Source organism: Bactrocera neohumeralis, chromosome 4 (genome assembly GCF_024586455.1).
Source record: "Bactrocera neohumeralis isolate Rockhampton chromosome 4, APGP_CSIRO_Bneo_wtdbg2-racon-allhic-juicebox.fasta_v2, whole genome shotgun sequence".
Lineage (NCBI taxonomy): Eukaryota > Metazoa > Arthropoda > Insecta > Diptera > Tephritidae > Bactrocera > Bactrocera neohumeralis.
Window position 1 is genome coordinate 87,623,538 of NC_065921.1, and position 18,748 is coordinate 87,642,285.

The following is an 18,748-nucleotide window of genomic DNA, read 5'->3' on the forward strand; positions in this document are numbered from 1 at the left end:
ATCTCTGACTCCACCAAGAAGCCACATCCACCACCTGTTTGCGCGCCCACATTAACGCCAATCAAATCAAGCGAATCCCACTTAAAGTAATCGCCCAAACACAATTACCGCATTAACCAGCAGCAACAGCAACAACAACAACAGCAAGTGCAACCACAGCGAAAATCAAAGCGCAAAGAAGCCGTAAGCAGCCAAGGAGCAGCAGGTCACGCTTTTAGAGCAAAAAGGCGTCAAAAAGTCTCGAAAAACCCGAAAGCAAGGAGACTTGTTGGCGAAAGAGCGCAAAAAATCTTCAATATTCTAAAAAAAACGCCGGCAAGTAAGTGCGAAAGCGTGAGTTGGCTGCCTGTTTTGCATACCACCGCGTTGTTGCTACTTGATTTCCTTTTTTTAAATTTATCGCTGGCATTGTTGTTGCTGCATGCCGCACGTTGCAACGCCCTTTGCAATTCGCTGTGCTTCATTTGCGCGCTGATTTCAGTTATTATCTGCTGAAAAGCTGATTGTTATGTGTGGCAACAACAACAGAACATAATAGCAGAACAACAACAATAGCCAAGGCGGTGGCCACAATCAGCGTTTTGTGTGCCAGCAGCGTTTCCGGCATTTCAAGGCCTTAATGTGGCATACAAAAGTATAGGCCATGGCTAATAAGGCCCCGGCAGCAACGACCCAGCTGTTCGGAGCACAGGCGTATAATCGCAATGAATTATTTGCAGCTAAAAGCAATTCAGGCATTTAAATATGGGTCAGTAGTTGGCTTAAAAATATATTATACGCATATAAATGTATACTTTTTATCTGAGGACCCTCGATATATTAAACATTTGCCTCCTTCTATTAAAACCTATTTTTAGTGTCTCGTTTCAGTCGATAATCACTTGTTTATGCCTTTGTATTTATGGCACTCCCCTCAAGTAGTTGAGCGCTTCTTGTCACCTGTCTTCGTATGCTGTCACATAAGAATGTCGTAAGGGTTTAGCCAGTCAAAAACTTTTTACCGGATATTTCGGATCATAATTCATTGTTTTGCAAATGTCATGCTCAGATCATACATTTCAATGCATTGAACTTGAAGCTACACCTGCTTTACCGCCTATCGCTTTGATAAATATGCTAATAGACATTTTAGATCGGTGAATGCCTTCATGAAATTTATGACAAAAACAACTTTTCTTTACTAAACTTTACTCACCTTTCTATATCACGCATAAAAATAGTTCGTTTTGAAGTGAGAAACATATTTTCGTGTATGCTTTTGATAATTCGAAACTTATAATTTTTTATTAGTTAAAAATGGTTAAATATACTGATACACAGAAAGTTAGTTCCCTCAAAAACATAACAAAGAAAGTAAACTTTGGCTACAACGAAGTTATAACACCTTTTACTGGTGCATTTTTTATAGCATCAAAGAGTATAAAAAGATCTTTTTCTTGATTTTGATCGGTCAGTTTGTATGGTAGTTATATGCTATAGTTGTCCGATCTAAACAATTTCTTCGGAGATTTAAGTGCTGCTTCAGATAATATTCTTTGTCAAATTTCCTGAAGATATCTCGTCAAATTAAAAAGTTTTCCTTACACGGTCTTCACACCGATCGTTCAATTTGTATGGCAGCTATATGCTACAGTGTAGTAGCTGTTCCGACAATTAAGTAGCTTCTTGGTGAGTGAAGAATGTGTGCAAAATTTTTGGAGGATATCTCAAAAACTCAGGGAATAGTTGGCGTATAGACTGACAGACTGAAGAACGCACAAGCGGATATGGTAGGACTTTATTGATAACTTTAAAATTCTTAATTTATTCGTTATATGTCATCCCACTCAAAGTAACCTCACTTGGTCCCAACACATTTTTTCCAATCCTCGAAGCATTTGTTAAAGCCAATTTCCGGAAAAACTTAGCGATTAGCGTTTAATATCTTCAATTGACTCAAAGCGGTTTCCCCAGAGCGGATTTTTGAGTTTGCTGAATAGCCAGAAGTACGTACGAAGCATAACACTCAAATAGTATTCTTAGTTGATAGTTTGGCCGGTCGGCAAGAATTCGGAGTGCGCCACAACTCAATAATCGAAGAAAACTGTCAACATAACTTTGAATTTTGACCTGCTTTGATGTGGGTTTTTCGGGTTCCGCTCACCTATATTCGGCCGACTGATTGTCTGTTTCCGGGTTATAAACATAGATCCAAGACTCATGGCATCCTGGTAGTCGGAAAGCATTGTTTCACAGACCTTAACGCGACGCTGTTTTTTCGAAAAAAAAGAATGATTCTGGAACCAATAGTGGCTTCACTTTTCTTAGGCAAAAATGATATATCAAAATGATTTTTATTGATCCTTCCGATATTCAAACGATGCCAGCAAGATCTCTGACTGCTAATCATCGATTTTTAATCATCTATTTCTTTACTTTATTGACGTGGTGATCATCAGTTGATGTTGGTGGTCGTTCTGGACGTGGCTCATCGGCAACGCGTTCTCGATCTCTTTGAAGGCCTTGTCTAACATTCTGATGGTTCCGGCACCCGAAATTTGATTCCGCGCAAAAAATTTATTGAAACTTCTTTGTTGAATAATTTCACTTATTGTAAAAGTCGCCGAGTGCTCTTAATGTACTTCAAAAAGACAAGCGTAAACTAAACACTAATGATAATATACCTGACAGCCTTGAAAAAAATATTTCGAGGAATGGGTTTTCGCGAGAAATTTAATTTAAAAAGTCCTACTATACATAACACATCATATCGCCTCATGCTTTGAGCATATCACATCAAATGAACTCTAATCAAACCAACTAAAAAATCAAACTATGTAACCTTAAAATCCACAGCCGACTTATCTTGATGCAATAGAATTCAGTAGAATACTCCACAAAAATATATAAAATAATAATAAGTGGAAGTGATTGCAATCAATAAATTAAAAATGAAATATTTTGTAAGCAAATAGTATTCCTAGAATTCCCAAGGTGATGCTCAAATTAATAACCCATAAACTGATCAGATATTTGCGCTTAAATCTCTAAAAAGATATACGCAATTAAAAAGTACTTCAGATATAATTACGAAGAATTTACGAAGGCTTCTCACTGACATTGAAAGTATAAGAGAACTCACTCGTGGTAAACGTGCGCCAAAAAACGTAAGTCAAACCAAAGAAAGACATTTCGTGCGGTATGTGTGAGTCTTTTACGCTGAAATTTTCTGTACTTCCTAATAATTTTTTTCACAAATTGTTTACACTTTTACTATCGATTCCTATTTTATCTGTTTTCAGTTGAGCTTTTTTTCAATTAACCTGTGGATACTTTATCTACGGCTAGACAAGACAGCAGCGAGTCGGTTTTGCTATCTATATACTGCAATGCTATCATGATGTCAACTGATTTGATCCAATGTTATAGACTTGTTGTTGTCAGATCTGGTTTTTACTACCACAAATTGTAAGAATCACAAAAATCAAAGGTTACATGACTTTGTCGAATATTTGCAGAAATTGTCAAAGGAAAATTTTAAATGCAAAAGCAATAAAAAAAAAATTGAATTAAATAATTTTGAGGAATTTAGAAAAATCTTTTGTTTAGAAAGTGTTTGGCTTTTGCAGAAAATTCCACTATTCTTCGAGTTTAAACACTTGCATACCAAAATTGTTGCCAACATCAACATTTCCCTTTAGACTTATCATTCAGCACTTCCACACTCCACCCGCGGGTTTTCCCCACAGCAAGTCGTCGTCAAATTGTAATCTGATAAAACAGTCTATCATATTTGCTTGTTCTAAATTTAAATGGCACTCCATTATTTGATATCTCAAATACCACAATTTTTTATTTCTACATCCTCGTTGCTCTTTCAGCTTGTTGTTGTTGGTATTTGGGATGAAAGTTATTTTTTTTTGAACACATATAGCATGTTTTGACAAGCGCCAAGCCTCTTTTCTAGCAAAAAGGCGTAAATATTTGTGCCGAAGGAATGTGAAATAAATGTTTCTCGGAAATCAACAAAAATTTTATTTATAGAAAAAATCTTGTGTGACGGAGCAGCTAATAAAGATATGAAATAAGTTTTGTTTAGACAAACTTTGAAAAAAAAACAACTTAAACGGGCTGTAAGTTATTACAAACTGCACATAGGCATATACTTTTAGTATGCTGAACTTGTGGAACACTCAAAATTTGTATTTTTCTCAGCGCTTTGAACTTGTGGAACAGTGTTCTTTCAGCGGATAGTTCAACTGATTTATAAATTAATGCCGGCTTCTTCTTTTAATTAAATTTTTGATTATAGTATACCTCTATAAGTTTGTATAAAACGTTAACAATCAAATAGAGATTTCGCTCAGTAACTTTACATATAACAAAACACAATTCAGCCTTAATAGTTATATATTTAGCAGTAGGTAATCTAGATACTAATTTCTAAAGGCTAAACTACCTATTATTATTGAAAATTACCATTTATAAAGCCGCTGAACTTGTGAAACACTAATAATTGGCTTGCTTAATAGTAATCAGTTTAATTCATGAACTAAATTCAGGTCATTTGAAAAGTTCCCGGCCTACTATAGAAAACAATTTTTTTTTGGCATTATAATTCCTTGGATTCAATATAATTCCTTGGAAGATGATATACTAATTATAGCGATGCGCAAACATTTCTATCTTTCGAAAACATTACAAATTGTTCTTAGCTTCAAAATAGGCCTCAATTTCCGCAGTCATCTCCTCATTCAACGGAAATTTCTTTCGAGCTAGCATTCTGTTGAGATCTGAGAACAGGAAATAGCAGCTGGGGGCCAGATCGGGAAAATACGGTAGTTTCGAAAGCAATTCGAAACCCAATTCATGGACTTTTGCCATCATTTTCACTCATTTGTGACAGCACACTCCATCAGTTATCGAAGTCGTAAACCACGCTTCTTTTCTTAATCAATTTTTTATTTAGCAATAGATTTCAACACGGGCGAACTGTTATATAAAGAAAATTGTGAAATTCCCTCAATTATTGGAATTAAAACTTTTTTAAATCTTTACAACTTCAATGACTTTGTAAAATTTTGAATTGTTTACATTGTCAGATTTGCAAACACTTATTTATTACGTATGTATGCATGTATATCAAAAAAAGAAACGTTGCTGATTAGATTTATATACCCAATCAAATTAATGACGTGCTAATTCAGATAGCTACGTTTTGGAGTCATAAATTCCATATCTGCATACAAGTATGACTTTTCAATACAATTACTGGCATAATTCTAATGGGGCTTTATGGAACGTTGGAATGTTTAACTATGTACATACTATCTACTGAATTTCGAGCGGAAAATCAATCATCAAACAATTAAAATTTATTGAAATTATAAGTCGAAACTTCTTAAGTTTGTAATTTTCTCTCGAAAAGCAACACACAAACCAAAATTTGAAAAAAAAGATATTATACTCGTATTGCAAAAAGTAAAAGTAATTTATAAACAATTTGAAGACATATTTTTGCTTGCTTTTTAACCACAACTTCGAAGAGGCGCCACACAACCAGCCACCAAATTAACCCAAAATTTTAACGATCAACGCCCACGAGTCGAACAAAGATCGCCACGTCAATCTTAGCTGGCATGGCGCACAGCAATTAGCCGCAATTGCCGAGTTTACAGGCCGGCAGCCAGCAGACGGCAGCTGCGAAACTTGCGAGCCGTTGCCCACCCACGTTGCAACGTTTATGTTTAGGCGCTGTGATTTTACCGAAATCTTTTATGGCATATCTGGCAAAATAGCGATAAAATGGTTAATTTTTTTTATTTAAAAACTGCTAAAAGCTTGTTAATTAGCAGATTTGAGTTTTCAGCAATATTTCTCACGTTTTAAATTGAATGAATATGTGCAAATGTGTTTGCCGAGTTTCGAAAATGATTATATAGATGCGTAAAATATTGATATATTTTTTCTTAAAAAAAAATTGTGAATGGCTAGTGTTGTGAAGTGACTTTTTCTGACGTGATATTTCAAACTCCAAAGAAATACTTTCAGAGCCAAGTTTGGAATTCCTTCTTCCTTCCTAACTTTAGAATATCCTTAGCAGGCAGGTAATAAAGTAGAAGGCAGCTTATAAGTCTGGGACATTCTGTTCGGGTTCAGAAATTCGGGCTACCCACGACTGCCACTTCACTGGTGTTTCATAAAACCCTTCAAAACTATTTCAGCAAGGTTTTGTGGCTACTAAATTCGAGATCACATAAGAGGATATTCTATAAAAGGAAAAGAGCACTCAGATCATACTAAAAAGTAATCAGTTTTCAAAAGTCACAGATAGACTAAAAAGAAAATTGAACTAGATCAAAGAAAAGTAGCATTAAATAGAATCCAAGAACTTATAATAGTCACTAAACAATTGACAACGTCAGTATAATTCCGAAGATACGACATTACAAAAATTAGTTCATGCCTATTATCTTTAGACAGATTGTTAAAGAACCAAAACTGTCGTACTATAAGATCGTGGTCGAATTGCAGTGAGTCAGCACAAACGGTGGCCACGCCAGGATTGATGGTCAGGAAGATTTCGCTATGTATGCGTGGGATTGGTAGAAACTCATCTGCTATGAACTATTTCCCTACGTGTAAGCTCTTAATTCGGAAATATCTATTCGAACACCAGGAGCCCTATTCTGTAATTCGATTCGAAAAAAATTACTTGAATTCGGATCTTTGTTTTCAGTAAATCGAGTTTCTAATCCTATTTTCTAATAAAGTTTTCAAGGGATTTTGAGTTGTAGAAAGCAAAAACGAAAAATGTAGGTATTTATGCTGGCACAGGGTGGTTCAACTTACACATAATTATAAGATAGATCCGAATTTCGAATTGATTACATTTTCGAATCGAGATACAGAATATGAACCCTGTACTGTAAAGAATTGGAATGTCTGAAGGAAGGAAATGCCCAGAACCAGCCAGCTTTGGCCAATAGGAAAGGAGTTGTTCCCATGCTGGACAACGCCCGTCACATCGATAGTGACTCGCCAGAAGCTCCGGACGGGTATAAGCGTTCGTTCTCTTCTCCACCTCTAGTATTTATCGAAACAAGGATCGGCTTTACTTACATATTATGTTTTTGATATACATACTATATGTACATATATATATTTCCCTATGAGCTTGATCAACTATGCCCCAATATTCCAAAACTCTATGACTCCAAACGACTATCACTTATAAGAGGTTGCCACCCACACTCACCCACGTCACTCCCAGCCACTTTTTACCACCGAAGTGCACTCGGATCAATCAAATACAAACCACTTAACGGTTAACTCTTAAGGCAATGCAAAAGTCGAAGTTGCAAAGTAACGCAATAATATTGCTCATTGCATGTACCGAAATGTTTGCACAAATGATTGGCAGATTTTAACACAATCACAATGACATGTGTACAATTACAACAACAGAACAAGCAAAATAATTTGCCAGCTTTAAATAATCACTGTGAGCAACTAATTTGCGCTGAAGCACATTTCAGATAAAACCAAAGCAAAAACACAAAACCATTATGCTTATCTAAGCGACGCACCATTAATTGTAGGCTGCGGGGAAGAGGAAGCAGCAACGACACTTCACGGCAGAAGTGAATAGTAAATAAGTGGATTTTGCGTAAAAATAGCGGCGTGATTAATTAAATTACTATGCGAAAGAATTTCACAAATTTTCTGTTGTTTCTTTCATCGGCGCTTGCAAATTCACCTGGCAACTGATCGGTTGGGGGAGTGTACGAATACCAGGTGTAGATATGGGTACGTTTGAGGCGTCAAAGAAATGTCAATATTTTAACATATAGAAATGTTTCATGTTGTGATTGCCATGAATTCACTTTATGATATCTATAAATATGGTGACGCCACGAAAATATTCAGTTATTGGCGACAGTCTTCGATTTAATCGAGAAAGCGTGAGTACGCGAAAGAAATGTATTGTTGGTATGTGTATAACGATCTGGTATATAATGACTTTGCTAATATTATATATAGTAAAATGCGATAATTTCGGGTCTCTTATGATGAAATTGGAATGATATTGGCTTACATACATAAGTAGAAGTGGTTGTCGAAATAACTGAGAGTTGTAAATCGGATTTCAAAAATTCATAATTTGATGAATTGTTCCTTATTTTAATTATTGTTGTTGTTTATCTTAATCGAAGTTACCTTTTAAAATTCTGAAAACTATTCCACAATTGAGGTTATGATATGTAATGCAAATTTCAAGCGCTCCTTATCATGAAGTTTTTTCATGAACCATTTGAGAATTAGATGTGTATCGAACGAAAATTGTATGACAGTATCAAGACAAAATTATTAGAGCTAAAATAACAGTGCACGTTTTACCAAGCTATCACAATGACACCTTTCTTCTTCATCTCTTTTACTGGCGTAGACACCGCTTACTAGTTTCCTTTCTAATACAGCAAAGTTCCAAACCCTTTTTATTACGTTCTGTGCTCATATTGCTCTCAACGCCAGCGAGCGCGTAAATAGCGTGCGCTAACTAGAGCATATCTCTTATATCTGCAGCTGGCCATGTACTTTAACAGCTTGTATTTGTCAACTTTTTGTCGCCTTTTCTTGGTCAATATCGCCATTGATAATCAATTTTTTAATGCGTCATAATGTTCAAATGAAGTTATCCTGCTCAAATTTCACTGATTATCACGGCTGTTAGCAATAAAAGCGCGAAAAATGCCTTCATTTTGGCCATAATGTGTGCGTTACTCTTGTTCTTTTTTAGCCAAAGCTCGCGCTTTTACGGAAAGTTTTATAGCTCAGTTGAAGCTCATAAAAATTATTATTGTCTGCAATAATAATTACACCCACAATGCTTGTAAAAATCGCATGAAATCTGATAAACTTCAGTTATCGCTCTGTGAAATGAAGCTATCCGATTGCTACATTGTCTTTAAGCGTGATCGCCAAGAAGATAGCATTCTTCTGTGATTTGCTATTGAATTTCATGAGCAATTTTAACTACCCAAATGGAGATTAGCGATTTTTACAGTGCCATTACGGTGTATTTTGGGATCTCTTCGGTATTTCCTCGTGGTCGAAATAGCAGCACTGCCTAGAGAGCTATTTTTAAACTGTTCTGTGGTGGCACTTGAGTTTAGATTAGTGATTAAAAGCACCGAGTGGGAGCTGGTGTTTTCTATGCAAAACTAGATACCAAAATCACCTTTCGTTTGTCAGGCGTGTGTGTTCCAAGCAGATATCACAAATAAGGAAAAGCTGTGTTTCAAGCGGAAATCATAGCAATTAAGGAAAGCCTGCTTGTACTGACAAGGAATGTGCTCACAATGAGGAGTATATACAATAACCAGTCGGCTTTGAAATCCCTTAAGGCTCTTAGGATTTCCCCTTATTTAGTGCAAGAATGCCTTCATATCTTAGTGGATCTAACTTCCTCTTTCACGATGAATCTGCAATGTGTTCGAGGACATATTGATATTCCAGGGAACTGTGAAGCAGCTGAACTAGCCAGAACAGGCAGCACACTACAGTTAGACTCTGGAATTGAGTGATCTTTTATGTTTTTGGCTACTTGCAGATCTAATCTATCTAATCAAAAAGAATGTTATATACTTAGTTTAAGAATATGAATTATGGGCCATCAAGTTCTAAAAAATTTTATGAAATTCTAAATTTGTGTTAAAGGAAAATATTTTTGTGGACTTACCGATTCGTTTTGTGGACCTCAAACTTATTTCTCGCATCTTGCTAATGAAGGACCAAATTTTTCCTCAAATATTAAATAACACTTCACTAAAATCAACATTTTACATTTAAAAATTAAACAACAACTAAAATCATTTCACAAAAACAACAAAAAATCACTTCACAAACACAAATTAAGCACTTCATACATTAAAGAAGATTAACAGTTCACAAAATGAAAAATTCCGGATTAAAACCACTTCAGAAGAGCTTAAAACTCACGAGAACACATCACTTTAGAACTTTCACAAAACACAACAACAATTTTTTTATCACTTTGAGATTTCACATTGTCTTCACCCTTCGTCCACTTCAACGGGTTCAACACACTTTACTTTTTGGTGCATCCTGTCAGCGGCGCAATCGAAAGGGAAGTCCACAAATGAAAGAGAATCTGTAATGAAATGGAATACAATGAATCACTAGAGGATATGGGAGTTAACTGATACACAAATACACATACACATGCGCGTACAAACACAGACACGCAAGCGAAAAGGACAAGAGGACAAGCGGACATGCCAGAAACTATTGTTCAACATCGATTTTAGGGCTGCAACAAGCCGCATTCACCTTTAGCACACTTTCAACGAAATTGCTACATTACGACACGGCACACATACATACACATGCACATCTGTGTATGACAGTGTTTTCTTGTTGTTTTATGTGCCCTACATGTTTGCGCTGCCACTGTGGCTTATCGCTGCCTCATGCACCAAATTGTGTGCCACACTCCTGTTCGTTTGATGAATTTCGAAGGATATTAACACCCACACAAGTGGCTTTGCACACGACTCGACTGTGTGCGGATAAACAAAGGCTCGCATGGGCTTGATGGAGCTGCGCTTGTAACTTGATACACAAAGTGAATAAATATAGCAAACACACATGAGCACATATGTCTATATATGCCAGCAAGGACATGCGTGCTCTTGTATGCCAGCATATAAGCATGTAAGTGTGTGTTGTGCGCTTTATCAGCTGTGACACAAATTTCGGCCAAGTGGAAATTGGGAAAAGTACGCTTTGTTGTTGTTGTTTTTGCTTTTGTTCTTGTTGTTATAGTTGACATGACCGTCACGTCACACAGTGCGACGAACTGTCAATCAATAAACCTAATGGCTGCAATGCCTTTGATTTGCGTTCTGGCTCATTGTCTCCACTTTGACCGGAAGTGGCAGGGTTGGAGAGTCCTTTTTCCTTTTAACGAGATTCCCTCAAATTCTGTTAATATATTTTTGTAACTAACAAGCTAACGTTAGAGCTGGCAATGTTTCCGTAAATCACTATTTAGTGTTTGTTGTACATATGTAGCTACCGTTAATCGCTTTAAATTGTGTCAATTGTGATATTTCAGCACGGATGTTGGGGGGTAAAAGGAATTAAGTTAAAAGGAAAGAGAGGAAGGGTCAGCATAAATGCTGGCATAAGGGTTTCTGATCGCTAGACCAATCAGCTGCCACTTAAGACATAACTTGAAGTATTGATTTTTGAAGAATATACATATGTAGGTGATGAGCTGAGATTGCAGTGGAAGTAAATTGAAAGTGGGTGTTGACACTTTAATTGCCGAAAAGTGAGTGATTTCCTAGAGCATCGACATTGACAGTTCCATTTAAGGCTAACATCCGAAACAGAGTTCAGCGATGAAGCCCATTTCTGACTCAGTGGGTATGTAAACAATCAAAATTGCCGCATTTGGGACAAAGAGAAACCTGAATTGATTCAAGAGCTGTCATTTCATCCATAAAAAGCATCGGTTTGGTGTGATTTTTTGGGCCGGGAATCATCGGTCCATATTTCTTTAAAATGATGCCCATAAGAACGTAACTGTCATGGGCGACCATTATCGCGCCATGATAACCGATAATTGGTGCCTGAAATTGAAGCTCGTGATCTCGGCGACATTAGGGTTCAACGAGACGGCGCCACTTCCCACACATCGCATCAATCAATGGATTTATTGAGTGAACACTTCGGTGAGCAGACAATTTCACGTTTCGGGCCGGTCGATTGGCCACCAAGATCATATGATATCACACCGTTAGACTTTTTCCTGTAGGGTATGTTAAGTCTAAAGTCTATGCGGATAATTCGGCTTCGATTCGAGCAAAACATCACGCGTGTTACCATCGAAATGCTCGAACGATTCGTCGAAAATTGGACTCAACGGATGAACCATGTGAAACGTAGCCCCGGCCAACATTTGAAAGAGATAATCTCCAAAAAATAAATGCTAAATAATCTTCTTTCGAATAGTAATAAACATTTCCCATTAAATTTTAAGTTTCTGTGCTTCTTCTTTAAAAAGAAGTAGGGAACCTCGAAATGGGTCACCCTATCCATTCTATCTCTCTGTCTCTCTCCCTCTCTCTCTATAGTTTCAACTACTACCAATTCCCACATTAGTTGTTAGTTATTTGGCTAAACACTCTCAAAATGCATAATAGACACAGAAAATGTGACTACAAGCTTTAAACAACTCGTTAAGTGATAACCCAAACAGGAACTTTAATTAAAAATTGAGGAACATACGAGTTATCCTTGCCAATGCGGCACACTATAACAGCCACGCTACGAAAAACCTGCGCGACGCACGTTTAACTGATTTTAATGCCACATCGGCGCACTTAGTCAACTAACTGCAATCAAAATATTATTATGTAAGTACACCAGTTTGAACATGGCTACGCACTTGTAAAGATGCGCCAACTAATAGGCGCAATGCCACACACTCGCAGTGACCACACATTCCACCCAAGTAGACCGCAAAACCCGCAGTGCCACTTGTTGTGCGTCGTTCCTTTGAACTCTACGCAAACATCGTAAAATCGCTGCAAGGCGCTAGTTTAGCTCGTAAATGTACCGCCACAAAATCGACGCCATAAAAAAAGCAGCGCGCCAAAAACCAAACAGCAAGAAGCGAGATTGAAAAATCTTCAAAAATGAGTTTACTCCTTTTTTATCACTGTTTGTTGATTGTGATCAGTTTATCCGGTTGATGATCACCACATGCAATCGCCTGTTAATTGCCGCGTAACATTCGCCATTTGCGGCGACATTGTTGCAAGTCAACGTGCGCTCGCGTTGCCAGTTTTCTCCGGGCAAAGCCTGCAGCCGCCGCCATACTTGTATGAACTGCAGCGGTAAAATACGAAATGGGAGAAATGCAGGCAGATGGTTCGGAATATATAATTTCTACAATAATTCCTCCTTTTTTTGGATACAAAATTTAGAAGAATTCCGATTTTCGCTTTAGAGCTCTTCGTTTATATTTTTTCTTAAGTAAAATTAACTTTTAACTTTTCAAAAGTTTTGATTTGAAGAAAAAGTTCTACAGCCATTTTAAGGTGTTAAATTCATTTACCGTTAATCAGCTGTTTATTCTAACAGCTGTTACAGTTGTTTCCCATCAAACTAACACAACGAGCATGTTTGATAAGCTCGAGCACTTTTCCAAACCGCAACATGTTCGCCAAGCAAATGTCTTCAAAAGCGCTAAGAAGAAACCGTTACAGGTATGAGTTGCATCGGTGTTCGAAAGCATTTAAATTTGTTTGAAGTAAATAGCTGACAGTGCTAATAGCAGTTATGTTAACGGTAAACGGTGTTGTTAACTACTGACCGGTATTTGAGCTTACTGTGTGGAATCTTACGGTTTATTAAAGAGATTTTGTTAGAGACATTTAGAGAAGGAAGAACAAAAACGTTTTGTTGCCAGAAAATGTTGTTCCAATAAAAGTAGTCCAGAAACACTAGGAACATAACCAAAATAATACCCCATACAAATCTGGTACAACTAACTAGATTAATAAAACACATTATATTATACAGGAAGTAAAATTGTCAAGGCAAAGAAATCATTTTAGGATAAAGTTTGGAATAATACAATTAAAATTATTAATTGAGTGGCAAGGTCAGCATAAAAAAGTTTTTCGTTGTTTATTCAGTACTCAGTAGTAGCCATAAGATATTGCAACCTAGGAGAGCTCCAGAAATTATGGATTCGAGTTTAAAAATTAGAAGGGATAAGATACTCAGCGAAATATGCTGTTCTCTTCAATAATTTTCTAAAATTCTTGAAAAAATTTCAACGCTACCAGATAGTTTATTTGGAGCAGGATTTCTTATAACTTAAGTGGTGACATGGGTTTCGGAGATGCAAGAAATGAAATGAAATGAATGAAAGAAATTCTCAAATTGTTCCGAATAATAGTTCTGGAAAAACAGCCTTGAAAAGTTGGGCGCTTGAGGTCAGCTTTATAGTCACTTAAAACTCACTTAAAACTTTAAATGCCTCTGCCATGCAGCGTGTAATCCATTGAAAGGACTTTTTAACAAACAAAATTAGCGAAGACGGTACTAATTGGCTCTAATGGGGCGAGTTTTAACATCCGTTCCCACGACAGTCGGGTCTCAGTAATCGTATCGGACCCAGATTTTTATCCGGCCAAGGACTGTCAACTCGGCACCATTCTTCGAAATTACTTCAGGAATGTTTTATGCTGCTACAAACAGTTATGAATATTTTCCCTTCAAAATTTCAGACAATTTTTGTAAAATATGTACATAACTTTGAAATGAAAAAAAGTTTGTATAATATATTTAATTTTTTATATGAAAACACAATGTTGAAAAGAGACCTTTTTTTTTTGCGCGACGAAATTCACGTATCCGCTCAAACTTTATCTAGAAATATCGACCTCTAACTCTCATACCAAGCGATTAAATTATATCGCATGCGATTTCTGCTTCAAATTGTCATTGCCACATTTGTCAACCGGCTCCGCTGTCAGCTGCTTATGCCGCGTCATGCGACCATTGAATGCTATAACTGTATAAGTCGAATTTATTTGCCGCCAGCCACTGGCAAATCAATGAATGAGCCACTGTGTGCGCGGCCAGCCAAACTGGCAGCAAATTCGCCACATTCAAATGCCACTCGGCGCGCTGGATGCGCTGCCGCTGCGGCTGGAGACGCCACCTAACGCTGCGCGCCGAGCGGCAGCGTGTGTGTGCATTGACGCGGTGGCAGCGCTGTCGTTGCCGGCAGCGCCGTAGCCAATGTTGTCAACGCCGCTGTCAACATGTCCGTTGCGGTAGGCGTCGCCGAAGTACGAGTACGTCGAAATTTTGGCGTTTATGTTGTTTTTAGTCTTGACAGTTCCATTGCAGTGTTTAGACGTTCACGACGCGTTCCAACGGCTCCAATGCAGTGACAACGTGCATGCAACCATACAAAAACAACAACAAGATAAAATTAATATTTTTCGAAATGATAAAAACGCGCGCGTGTTTAAACAAATTGAATTGAGATAGCGGTACTCTGTTTAATGCAACCGCAATTAGATGTGCGCTTCCTCGTTCTCGCACATTTCCGAGTTGTTGTTGCGAAATACTTTAATGAAAAAAAAAAAAGTAATTAACGAAAATTTGGCGCGAAACTGCTAAGTGACAGCATAATTTTTAAGAAATTCAGTTTTTGTGAAAATCAATTTTTTTGCCGCGCGTTGCCGGATTGCATCGAGCTGTTAATTGCCGCGCTATCCAAACCAATCGCCATAATTTTCCAAAAATATTGCGTGTTTTAAGGCAAATCAAAACAGCGTTATAAAAATAATAAAGTTATATAAATGATTTTAATGCTTTAAAGCGAAACAACAACAACAAATTGCTAATATTTGCCGCGCAGCAACAGTGAAAATGTCCATGCCACAACAGCACCGGGACTGCTTGGACTTATGCTGGCGTTGGTTGCGCTTGAAAGTGGCGTTTGCCTATGCAAATTTCAACTACTAAAGCAAAGCAAACAAGAACCAGCGACAACAACAACTAAAGTACACTTAAAGTGCATTTGGAAAATAAATAAATAAATACAGTGGCGGAGAAAAGAGTGCGCGCCGCGTACGCGAGTATATAGTGCATCGTAAAAATTTTGTGAAGTAGTGGCGGCAAATTGTTGAGCGCAATTATAGAAACAACCAACGCCAACAACAATAACAACAACAAGCGCCAAAGAAATAATAATTAAAAGCTCTTCAGCTGCCGCAGTGGCACACTTCCACAGGCAAATAAGACGAGTAGTCGGTCGGTCGGCAGCGCTGACATGCGCCGCGACGACGCACACCTCAACGACAGCAAAATTAACCACAACAACAATAGCAACAGCGGCTGTAAATAAACAAATAGGATTTGCAAATTGGAAATGTTAATTGATCGCCGAATGAATGTCGAATCAGTTCAGGCTGCTGCTTTTTATTGTAAGTAACACGCCGTAAAACGACTTCGCGGCCGGTTTTGTGGCAAATTGCATATTCAAAATCATAAAAAAAAGCATAAGTCTATAAAACCAAAATTTATTTTTGTGCCCAAAAACCGCAAGGCAGCAAAAGTATGCGTGCGTTCATAAGTGTTTTCAAATAATATTTTGATTTCATAATTTTTTGAGCACAGATTTCTATAATTGCTGGGGCGTGGACCTAGTTTTACGTGCCTTAAATTTACATTGGAATGCACTTACTCCAATTAAAAACTACCTTGAGACAGTAAAAACAAATATTTTTAAGATAAACGTATGAAAAGTACAAAACTTGCTGACTGCAATAAATCTCGCATGTTCCATTTGAATTAAAAATATATAGAGGAGTGGTTCGAAAACAAATTTCTGCATTAAAATTGAAATCAAATTTTAGACGAGTTTTGCATATTTATGACAAAAATGTATTTAATTATAATTTAAAAAAAAAAGCTATAATACCCTTCACAAATACAAAATATAGAAAAATGGAAGAACTTTATGCAGTCAGTTTGTACGGCAGCTATATGTATAGTGACTTGATCTGAACAATTTCTTAAGAAATTTCAGCATAGCTTTAGGTTATAACGCAAACCAAATTTCATGAAGATATCTTCTCAAATTAAAAATTTTTCCATACAAGCACTTCATTCAGATCGTTCAGTTTGTATGGCAGCTACATGCTATAGTGACTCGATCTGAGCAGTTTCTTCTGAGATTTAAACATTGATTTAGGTGATAACTTAGTCAAAATTTCATGCAGATATCTCGTCAAATAAACAAGTTTTCCATACAAGCACATGTTTCCGAACATTTAGTTCGTATGGCAGCTATATGATATAGTGACACGAACTGAAGAATTTCTTCGGAGATTATATAATTGTCCTGGATAATAATTCGTACCAAATTTCTTGGAGCTATCTCGTCAAATGAAAAAGTTTCCCATACAAGTACTTGACTCCGACCGTTCAGTTTGTATGACAGCTATATGCTATAGTGGTCCGATATCGGCAACTCCGACAAATGAGCAGCTCTTTGGTAAGAAAATGATGATTGCAAAATTTCAGATCGATATCTCAAAAACTGAGAGACTAGTTCCCATACAGATGGAGGAACAGATATAACGAAATCATTTTATCAACTTGGCTCGTTAAGCTGATCATTTACATATATACATATATATCTTATAGGGTCTCCGACGTTTGCTTTTGGGTTTGACAAACATCCTGTCAAACTTAATATACCCTATTCAGGTTATAATTATTTGAAGTTCTTTCTCCAATATATTTTTTTAATGGCGCGTACAGGTTGAAGGGTCAAGAGGGCTCCAGAAGGTCAAAAAACTAGTAGATCGAAGCAAAACAATTAAAAATTTCCATTTTAAATAAAATTTTTAATTACAACCAATATACCTCACATTATGCTCAACATACCTTAAATTATACCCAAAACACCTGACATTATACCCAATATACCCAAATAGACAAAAGCAAATTTATCAACAACAACAACAAAAATCATTACATTTTCAATCTGTCAATTGTAAAACAATTCCTTATCTTGATTTCCTCGCGGTTGTATTTTCTGAGCAAATCCCAAATCTTTTGCAACAGCAACAACTCACATAACTGTTTATACTACCGCCTTAATAAAGATGTGTGCAACTGTGTGTGTGCGTGTATTTTTCAGACTACAAGCACCGTTTGTTTTAGAAAATTTATTACAGCGCCGATCTAAGAAAAATTATAACCAACCGACTGACTGACTGACGGTCCCACCAACTGTCTAACAGCACGTAGTGTAAGCTTAGGCATATGTATGTATGTGTATGTAAACGCTGTAAGTAATTGCTATAGCTTATCAGAAAACTAGCGTTTATCGCATTTTACAAGTAACCTCGTTTCTGTGCAGCGAATCTGAAACAAATGTCTTACAACTACACACACACATACATACACGCATTGTATTGTTTGCAGCTGTGTTGGTAGTTAGCTGATGGATATTCAATAACAGGTGGAGCATGCGACTTTGTTAGGTTACCGCCACAAAACAGAAACAAAAGCACACAAACAAAATAGAAAAAATAGAAAAAAGTTCATAAAAATAAGAAAAAAAGTGCAATACAAAAACAAATAAAATATATCAAACACATTTAATGCATTATTTTACAATTATCAACAAAGTAGAAGAGGCGCAAAATAGCTCCATAAGTAGGTGTCTGGGTAGCGGAGGTGTATTTGTATGTATGCAGGCATGTGTGTGTGTAACGGTGACGAACACAGGAAGTGGTACTCACGAGAGCAGCAGCAGAACGTGACTTTTTGTTGTGCCTCGCTTTATATTTTTAACGTTCTTTACACTGTTTGCCATCATTTTCCTTTCAATGGCGTTATGAATGACAGAAAAATGCGCTGGAGTTTATACAAATTTGATAAGCTTGAAAGAGTTTCATATGTCTTTTAGGGTGGGTCAAAGAAACTAGTACTTTTTGCGCTTGATTCGTGAAGAATTGATTCGTGGGAACTTCTAAGTAAGACTCGCCAAGAAAGAGCTCTTATTTCTGACCTAGCCGTTTAAAAGATATTGCGATTGAAGTGTGAGCAGTTTAAACCTAATTTGTTTTTTTTTCTTACGAATTTTATAAATTAATTAATAAAAAATCAGTATAAATCTGAGAACTCATCGTTTTGT

The 18,748-nt window shown here is 36.9% G+C and overlaps 1 protein-coding gene across 2 annotated transcripts in view; it reads left to right on the top strand.

Moving 5' to 3' along the window:
• LOC126755390 (pneumococcal serine-rich repeat protein) overlaps positions 1-18,748 on the top strand; it is a 165,210-nt gene that overhangs the window by 81,359 nt on the left and 65,103 nt on the right. The window contains exon 1 of one of the 2 annotated variants that reach the window (XM_050467935.1): positions 14,939-16,022. The exons of the other annotated variant lie outside the window; for it this stretch is intronic. Coding sequence (XP_050323892.1) covers positions 15,990-16,022 — 33 coding nt within the window. The 5' untranslated portion in view covers positions 14,939-15,989. Of the gene's footprint in view, positions 1-14,938; positions 16,023-18,748 lie in introns of those variants that run through there. 2 annotated transcript variants of the gene reach the window in all.